The 9740-nt window shown below is 40.0% G+C and overlaps 1 protein-coding gene across 1 annotated transcript; it reads left to right on the plus strand.

The window, feature by feature from the left end:
• Positions 1-35: 35 nt before the first annotated feature.
• On the plus strand, positions 36-6190 carry LOC118426665 (centromere protein V-like). Its single transcript, XM_035836185.1, has 5 exons — positions 36-165; positions 2095-2308; positions 3021-3090; positions 4289-4403; positions 5120-6190. The coding sequence occupies exons 2-5, from the start codon at positions 2100-2102 to the stop codon at positions 5284-5286; spliced, it is 561 nt and encodes a 186-aa protein (XP_035692078.1). The 5' UTR covers positions 36-165; positions 2095-2099; the 3' UTR covers positions 5287-6190.
• Positions 6191-9740: the final 3550 nt, after the last annotated feature.

Genomic DNA, 9740 nt, shown 5'->3' on the forward strand with positions numbered 1-9740 from the left:
TTATTTTATCAATACTTTTTACTTTATTTGCAGAAGTCCCCCCCTCAGCTTGGTACAGTTGTAGGTACAGGTGTTGAATTGGAAGTGAGTCTGTTTAGCTGTTCGTGCGATTTCTGGACAGGTTTTCAGGCGCAATATAAGACTGGCAGATCCTTTCGGAACCAGGTAACACAGTAGTAAGAGTTCAATACAAAGGCAAGCTGAAAACGGGGACTTAGTCCAGTTTGTTCAATCTTTTGACTCTAAGTTTGAGTTTTAAGAACATTTAGTGGGCGTGGTCGGATTTGGTCGATTTGTTTTTGTTTTCAATAATCTTTGACATGTTGTTGGCTCCAGCCACGTCACCTAGTTATTTGACGTTGAAAATAAACTCATATCTGGAGGGAAACAAGTTACAACTAAGAAACGTAACTGGATGAAAGTTGTATCAAAACTTTCTACTCAACCGAAGGACCTCTACTCTACTCTACTCTACTCTAACTTTGAGCCCATGGAAATCTATAACGTGGGGTAAACCGTGACCTCACAAGGACGCACTATACCTCAGGCAATGTTCAGAGAGCAACAAAAGTTAGAAGTATGTATTAGAGATGGCCCTTTAGGGAAGCCCAACAGGTAATTGCTATAAGCTAATAGCTACATGTTTTGGGACATTCAGTTGTTTGCAAATTCACACATTGGTGCCTGTGTGGTGTAAACAACACTGAAGCCGGAACTGCACATTCCTTGCAGGGAGAACAATCTATGTGTAATATAGCCAGAGCAGGAACACTGAATTTCTAAGACCTGTAATTCTAGTAATAGTCCATGCCTATCTGGCCATACCCTGGAACTTTTAGCCTGGCTTCCAGGGTAATCTGGCCAATTTTTATAATTACTATTTTGCAAGCTACACTAGAGTCTGTTGTTAGAGACAGAAGGAAGTGCACTGAGTCTTAAAGTATTGAAATGTCTTGGCACCTACCATCAAGTCACCACATCTATGTGCTAGCAATTATTGTCTGTTGAACCCCTGCCTGTCAGCAAAAAATGGTGTGCTGGATAGGCCTAGACTCATAGGGAAAGAAATGCTGTGTATCTGGTTTCCCAACATAGTAGTCCCTAAAGAAAAACCTGCCAACCCTTAGGCCTTTTTTCGGTCTGCCTAAATACCACAAACGACCACAAACAACTCGGAAATACCACAAACGACCACAAACGACTCTAAAATGCAGTGTATATGGGTCAAAGACCTTGTGTGGCGCTATGGAGACAATGTTTACACATTTATGAATTTAAAAAACGCAGCAAGTCCTGCGTATTCACCAGTTATTTCAAGTTAGTCGGCCGGTTTTAAGATCGAAGCGATTCTCGGCCACCATGTAACCATGTTGGATCGCCCGTGCTAGGAGTCTGCATGGGGAAGTTCTCGACACCTTCCACGGCTCCATAGACGACAGGACGATAAAACTATGGACGCTGTTGGTTCATAGATTATAGCATGGCACTATTCTATCATTGTCAACTTATAAAACTTGTATACTAAGTGTTTTTCAGCCTCAATGCAAGCACGCATTCATTGACAGTACAGAATCGCTTCGATCTTGAAACCGGCGGACTAACTTGAAATAACTGGTGAATACGCAGGACTTGCTGCATTTTTTAAATTCATAAATGTGTAAACATTGTCTCCAGAGCGCCACACAAGGTCTTTGACCCATATGCACTGCATACTAGAGTCGTTTGTGGTCGTTTGTGGTCATTTGTGGTATTTAGGCACACCCGCCTTTTTTTGTGGATGGGCACAGTAGAGTCACATATTCCTGTCACTATGAAGGATAAATGTATCCACATATTTGTAAACATTGTGCACAAAATTTAAGTTTGACATTGAAAATCTAAGTCTCTTTATGCATTTCAGTTTTACTTTGTTAAATAATATAGCATCACTGAGCTTTGGCCAGAGTTTAAAAGTCACTTTAAAAGAAAAGGTAATCCCTACTAGTACCTACTGACCCTATTTTTTTCAGGACTGAAAAGGGAAACACAACATTTATTTTCCTTGGCCATAGGCATGAATCCACTTCAGAGAATTTGTCTGTTAATTCTTTCCAGATAAAATGGCTGCCAATGCTACCAACAGCGGAGATCATCAGGCGAAAGTTCCGACGACGGGTGCTGAGATTGCGGACTCGCTGGAGGCAGCCACGGACGCGACCCCTGACCTCGTTCCCACAGACAACGACGTAGTGCACACGGGCGGTTGCCACTGTGGCGCTGTGCAGTTTGTGGTAATGGCGCCCCCTGTCTTACAGGCAGTGGACTGCAAGTGAGTGTATTTTTGGTTTCTATCACGCAATCCCAGAGCAAGACCCAAAGCAAGACTTCAAAGTGTGACCCTCAAACTTTCAAAATGTGACACAAAAAGGCAACTTCAGAGTGTCACCCAAAATTCAAAGTTCAAAGTATGGAACAAAGGCCACTTCAATATGTGACTTGAAGGCTACTTCAATGTTATCGGTTTCATGAATAAACTCATGGTATCAGACGACATGGGCGGCCAGCCGGATTCTTTGGTGACCAAATCCAGTCTGCCCAACAAGCTAAATTAGCGCTCCAAAGAGGTTTAGTCCTAGAGAAGTTTTGGCCAACCAGAGATGGCCAAATCCATCTTGGGTTAAACTCCCAAAAGTGCAAAATAAGATTGTCTTGGGCCACCAAAGAACCACTAATACCAAGAACTCTTTTCGATAAGTGTGGTGGGTTCTGTAACATGCTCGCGGTATGTCTCTTCGTTAACACAGGACCTCCATTTCTTCTGTTTCATACTGTTCTATTCACAGAAAGGATAAAGGATTTGAAGGTTGGTAAAGCATCAGAAGGATGATGGCTGAGACACAACAATTTACTGACAAAGAATTTGAAGAGTACTAGTAGAGCAGAGTAAAGTTACTAAGAGACCATGTCCTTGTTAAATCATGTCTCTCAGCTTGAGACTGCTGTAGTTTTTTAACTGCTGTTGTTTTTCTCCACGTCTCCAGCTGCAGTATTTGCTTCAAGAAGCAGAACAGACACTTCATCGTGCCCAAAGCAAAGTTCAAACTACTGCAGGTAGGCTAAACAGTGGTTACTCAAGCAACTGGATATGATTTTGGAAATGGTCAGAGACTTCATGAAACATCCACTATCTTTTGCCATTGACACTGGTTTTATACCCTAACTATGAATTTATATGAAGACAAAGTTTATATAGTCCAAAATGAATTAAACTAAGATTAGGCCACACCAATTTAATTTCTTGGTTCACGGATTCGCTCGCTCCTATTTTTTGGGAAAAAAAATAAAAATAAAAATTACCACTCAGAAAATTTTCACCATTAATGAAACCATTCACAAACTTTCTGGTGTAGCAAACATAAAAACTGACACTACTTTTGTAATTTTCAACTTTTTTCAAGCTGAAAACTTTTTTTCTTTATGTTTGGGATTAGCCCTTACCTTTACCCGAACCATTTTACAATTTTTATTTTTATTTTTATTTCGCCCTCTCGCTCCATATTTTTTATGAAAAAATCCGTGAACCAAGAAATTAAATTGGTGTGGCCTTAAGTCAAGTCATGGTTGCTGCAAATGAGTCATATTGCTCCTGTTGTTTCTGTACAGGAGCTGGCCATATATGTTGAAGCTGCGACTGCCTGGCTGCAAAGCGAGCACTATTGAGCTCTTCCTCCTTGATACATGTACCATTCTGTTTTTCAGGGTGAGGACAACCTAACCTTTATACCTTTTTGTTACATTTTCAGGGTGAGGACAACCTTTAACCTTTATACCTTTTTGTTACATTTTCAGGGGGAGGACAACCTTTAACCTTTATACCTTTTTGTTACATTTTCAGGGTGAGGACAACCTTTAACCTTTATACCTTTTTGTTACATTTTCAGGGTGAGGACAACCTTTAACCTTTATACCTTTTTGTTAAATTTTCAGGGTGAGGACAACCTTTAACCTTTATACCTTTTTGTTACATTTTCAGGGGGAGGACAACCTTTAACCTTTATACCTTTTTGTTACATTTTCAGGGTGAGGACAACCTTTAACCTTTATACCTTTTTGTTACATTTTCAGGGTGAGGACAACCTTTAACCTTTATACCTTTTTGTTAAATTTTCAGGGTGAGGACAACCTTTAACCTTTATACCTTTTTGTTACATTTTCAGGGTGAGGACAACCTTTAACCTTTATACCTTTTTGTTAAATTTTCAGGGTGAGGACAACCTTTAACCTTTATACCTTTTTGTTAAATTTTCAGGGTGAGGACAGCCTGACCTGCTACACCTTTAACACCCACCAAGCGAAGCACCTGTTCTGTAAGACGTGTGGAGTCCAGAGTTTCTACAGCCCAAGATCCAATCCTGATGGATACGGTAGGAGAAGTGCTACATGTAGATGGCTTAGTTCATCTTTATGAAATATATAACAGGCCTGCGTAGCATCCTCTGTAGTTACCGCTGGCACAATCTGCTAACGTCCGTCATAAGCAAGTAAAAAGGTTGAGCTATCTGTTACTACAGAGGATGCTACCCAGGCTAATACATTGTATATTATAGCCATTACACACAACAGAAGCTTACTTCTTTCGGGAAGCTTTCAAGACTCTCTGTCACTTCTTCAATCTGGTACGTCAGATCTCACTTTTGGAGTTATCTTACCACGTGACAAGGCTTGACAGTTACAGGCCTGAGATAGTGATGCCCTTGTCCCTGTTAAGGTGCTTTGTTGTCTATGGATGTCAGTCTGAATCCTGATACCAATGTTCTTCTTTGTTGGTACATAACACTTAAGGAAAGAATCTGATCTTGTTCAAACAAAGACCAAATTTCTCTGGTCATCCTCAGAATAAAACCTCTAGACCTGGTTTCTCAAAACATGTGATTTATTGATTGATTTATTGATTTATTGATTGATCGATCAACTGATTGATTGAATAGACTACATCCAGAAGGCCTAAACCCGGAAATCCCTGGAAATATGCTTGTCAATCTTTTATCAATTGGCTCTACCGTTCATATAAGATTGATTGATTTGTTGTAGGTGTGATGATTTAATTGATTGATTGATTGATTGATTGATTGATTGGCAGGTGTGATGCCCCACTGTCTGGACCAGGTGACAGTAGAACGAGTCGTCGTGGAAACGTTTGATGGACAGAACTGGGAGCAGACCATCCAGACCTCCTCCCTACCAGCCAGGTCAAAGGTCACACAGGGCAAAGGTGACACCAAAGAGCCTGAAAAGCCAGATCAGTGACAGCCAGGTCACAGAGGTCATACGTCGGGTTTACAACAACAGAAACGAGGGGACTTGTCATGGACTTGTCCTGCAAAATTCAGCTCCCTAGAAGTTTATGATTCTATTAAAGACATAATGTATCTATTTATATATGTATTATTGATTATGCTACATAACTATGCATTCCATGGTGGGGATATGTTATACAGGGAAGGGAGATACAATTCACAGAGGTGCCTTTTAGCTGTAGTACATTAATGTACTTAGATTGAGAAGATAATATTCAACTAGAAAGGTAACATTTGCAAGCAAAAATAATGTTGTTGTCTAACACTGACTACTGTTATGTTTATTCTTACTCCAACACATTTATGTGACCTGAACCCCTCCAGCTCTGTGCTAAGCCATTTGCTACATTATGTAACCGGACACCACAGGGTGCCCCCTACTTTACTGGTGACCATGGTGAAAGCTGTCTGGTCCAGGTCGTTGACCTCATTTGTTTGGAGAAGAAGAAACAGAACAAAAACAATATGTCACATACAGTCCAAATGATTACGATTTGCAGAAAATAAGCTGTAGTGCAGAGAAGATCTGCAAGAAGAACTTACATTTGTACATGTACAGTAGAAGCTTAATTGCACGGCCTATTTGCCAGTGGATTTTGTGCAATTATCCAGCTGGTGCAATAATGCAAAGTTTAATATCCAGCTGGACCGCACCGGTTTGAGATTTTCGGATTCCGTGCAGTTAACAGAAGTGTGTGTTAATCCATTGTGCAATTAACTGGCTTCTACTGTATCTTCTTGTAGTCATTGTTTTAAATATTCCTTGGTGGTGGTCATTATACAATCTATGCAAAACTGTGAACCTGTCTGTTATTTGCGTGGGATGGAAATGAATACAAATTTCTACAAAGTTATGTTCTGGTTACTTGTATTTCTGTGTTGTTTTTCTTACTGAAATTTTTTTCTTTGATAGTGTGTCTGACTCAGTGTTGTGTTTGGTCTGTATGGCCGAGGGGATCCAAAATTGCACGTTATTATAACGGGTTAGTAATTGCTTCATGTAATAATCTTGTATTTGCTTCCCAAGGTTATTAAATAAGCCATTACCAATAGCCCATGGTTTTTATAGTTGAGTTGAACCTTGGCTGATTGTACAGCCAAACAAACAAGTAAACAAGAAATTCCGAACGTGCCCGCTAGAAATTTGTTTCCCGCACGGCACGAAAAACGTTATTTAAGCGTGCTGAAACCATGCGTAATGTTGACGTATTTTCCTTCTTTACGGATCTATACACCACTTATACGAGTACGTAAATATTGCATTTAAGTGGTCTTTCCATAGGTCCGTGTTAGTCCTTATTTTCCGGTTTTCCCGTTGTCTTTCAGCAGCTTAAAGATGTCGTAAATGATTTTTAAACCCCCTTTAAAACTTGTTTAAAGTTCACGTTTATTTGATCTAAAGCCTCTTTACGTCTCATATACGTGTGCATTAAGAGGATTATAACGTGTGTTTAGGTGCCTTTTCAGCAGCATAAAGTTGCCATAAATACTTATTAAAGCACCCTTAAGACATGTTTAAACTTCACGTTTATTTGATCTAAAGCCTCTTTACGTCTCATATACGTGTGCATTAAGAGGATTATAACGTGTGTTTAGGTGCCTTTTCAGCAGCTTAAAGTTGCCATAAATACTTATTAAAACGCCCTTAAGACGTGTTTAAACTTCACGTTTATTTGATCTCAAGCCTCTTTCCGTCTCATATACGTGTGCATTAAGAGGATTATAACGTGTGTTTAGGTGCCTTTTCAGCAGCTTAAAGTTGCCATAAATACTTACTAAAACGCCCTTAAGACATGTTTAAACTTCACGTTTATTTGATCTAAAGCCTCTTTACGTCTCATATATGTGTGCATTAAGAGGATTATAACGTGTGTTTAGGTGCCTTTTCAGCAGCTTAAAGTTGCCATAAATACCTATTAAAACGCTCTTAAGACATGTTTAAACTTCACGTTTATTTGATCTAAAAGCTCTTTACGTCTCATATACGTGTGCATTAACATGATTTAATGTGTCTATATTGTTCTTTTTAGCAGCTAAAAGATGTCATAAATACGTACTAAAACACCCTTAAAACAAGTTTAAAGTTCCCTCTCTACTTTTAATATACGTGTGCATTAAGGTGATTATAAGGTGTGGATAAGTGCCATTTTAGCAGAATAATCATAAGCACATTTGAAAGCAAGAAAATACAATGGATGAAACTTTGAAATTTTATTGAATTACGAGAAAATATTACATGGAAAAGTGAAAAAAACTACAGCCTACTAGGTATTCGTGGCCTTTTATTCTGATGTAGTCGGCAGTTGAAGCAATCACAACGGCTGTGTAATTCCGTGCAGTAGTCCACAGTTCCATTTCCAGTGTCGGGCAAAGCGTCTCGGCGTAAGTTAAAAGGAGCACACATGTACAGTTCCATCTGGTCACCACATGAATAAGAATCCGGTAAGATCTAGAGTAGTGGCCGATATGACTCGTGTTGTTGGATGGTCTTGGATTCTGTGGACGCGAAACATGTTCAGCTTGCAGTCTCGGCTTCTATTAATCCGGATGGTACAAGTGCCGTGATTTCCCATTCTGTGTCGATTTCCAACAGCATCAACTTGTACAGAATGACAGCCATCTCCTATCTTTGCGTCAAATTCCGTCACCGGGGGTCCTAGGCTGTAAAAGCAGTGTCGCGGCCCCAACTTGCGGGTTAGAACAGGTCCAAACCTTCTTTAATACTTCTTTTCAAATGAACGCTTGGAAAATAACCGCCCCTTCTCGTATGGCAGGTAAATTTGAATACCCCACTCTTTTCTGCCATTGGATACATCCTATCACATGGCACAGCTGAGCTATGCCACATACGGATCCGGAGGCACCCGCCCCATGCCGAATCAACGCTGAATAAATTTACATCTGGCCTGCCAACGCATATCAGATTATCCCCATAACCAAAACAAACACAAGCAACACGAGAAGTCACTGCCTGTGTGCCCGGACTGTTGACTGTTCTTTCTCGACGCTTGCTTGTAGATAAAGAAATTTTTTTAAAATCGTACATTTACTTGCATTAAGAACTGCTCGCCGATAATAGTAAGAAATACATAGAGAAAACACCACTCACTACACAAAACTCTATATCTACTCTCCAAGCAGAGGTTGAATCGCGCAGATATAGTAGTAGTCGGAAGAATTACACGGGCGCGGGTGTAATTTTTGACTACTACAGTACCTATTTGCGCGATTCAACCTCTGCTTGGAGAGTACGCTATATCTACTACATCCTTATTCTTCAAGCAGAAGTTGAGTCGCTGAGAATTTAATAGTAGAAATCGGGTATCTACCGGCTCTTAGCTCAAGGGTCAACTTGCCGCCTGAGTTAGACCCTGGAAATTCAGAACATATGTGCAGTATATTAGAATGAAAGGGTCTCCTCCTGTTCGCATAAACTGCGCTTCAAACATGCCGTATGTTCAGCAGAAACTTTTGAGACGGTATAAGCCAATAAATAAAACGGGGGTAGTGCCCCCTGTTCGCTTAAACTGCCGAATTCAAAGATTAAATATGCCGTATGTTCAACAGAAATACGCAGTATTTCATATACGTCTTAGCAACATATAAGCTAAACGGGGGAGGTCTCCCCTAGTTCGCTTAAACTACACGGATTCAAGGATTAAACCTGCATTGTGTTATCCAGAAGTACGCAATATTTCATATACGTTTGGGCAACATATAAGCTAAACGGGGGAGGTCTCCCCTAGTTCGCTTAAACTACACGGATTCAAGGATTAAACCTGCATTATGCTATCCAGAAATACGCATTATTTCATATACGTTTGGGCAACATATAAGCTAAACGGGGGAGGTCTCCCCTAGTTCGCTTAAACTGCGCGGATTCAAAGATGAAACATGTCGTATGTTCAACAGAAATACGCAATATTTCATATACGTTTTGGCAACATATAAGCTTAACGGGGGAGGTCTCCCCTAATTCGCTTAAACTGCGCGGATTCAAAGATTAAACATGTCGTATGTTCAAAAGAAAGACGCAATATTTCATATATGTTTTGGCAACATATAAGCTAAACGGGGGAGGTCTCCCCTAGTTCGCTTAAACTGCGCGGATTCAAAGATTAAACATGTCGTATGTTCAACAGAAATACGCAATATCTTATATACATTCTGGCAACATATAAGCTAAACGGGGGAGGTCTCCCCGTGTTCGCTTAAACTGCGCGGATTAAAAGATTAAACATGTCGTATGTTCAACAGAAATACGCAATATTTCATATACGTCTTGGCAACATATAAGCTAAACAAGCTAGGTCTCCCCTTCTTTGCGAAATACATCATATATGCCGTATATTCAACAGCAAAACGCAACATTCTATATAACGTAAGGGAGTGTATATATATAAG

The sequence above is a fragment of the Branchiostoma floridae genome, chromosome 11 (assembly GCF_000003815.2).
Source record: "Branchiostoma floridae strain S238N-H82 chromosome 11, Bfl_VNyyK, whole genome shotgun sequence".
Classification (NCBI taxonomy): Eukaryota; Metazoa; Chordata; class Leptocardii; order Amphioxiformes; family Branchiostomatidae; genus Branchiostoma; species Branchiostoma floridae.

What these genes read in the sequence shown, in the direction of transcription:
- LOC118426665 (XM_035836185.1), top strand. Translation starts at nt 2,100, where the DNA reads ATGGCTGCCAATGCTACCAACAGCGGAGATCATCAGGCGAAAGTTCCG. An exon ending in CAAAGTTCAAACTACTGCAG is followed by an intron (nt 3,091 to 4,288) that starts GTAGGCTAAACA and finishes TTAAATTTTCAG; the next exon opens with GGTGAGGACAGCCTGACCTG. An exon ending in ATCCAATCCTGATGGATACG is followed by an intron (nt 4,404 to 5,119) that starts GTAGGAGAAGTG and finishes ATTGATTGGCAG; the next exon opens with GTGTGATGCCCCACTGTCTG.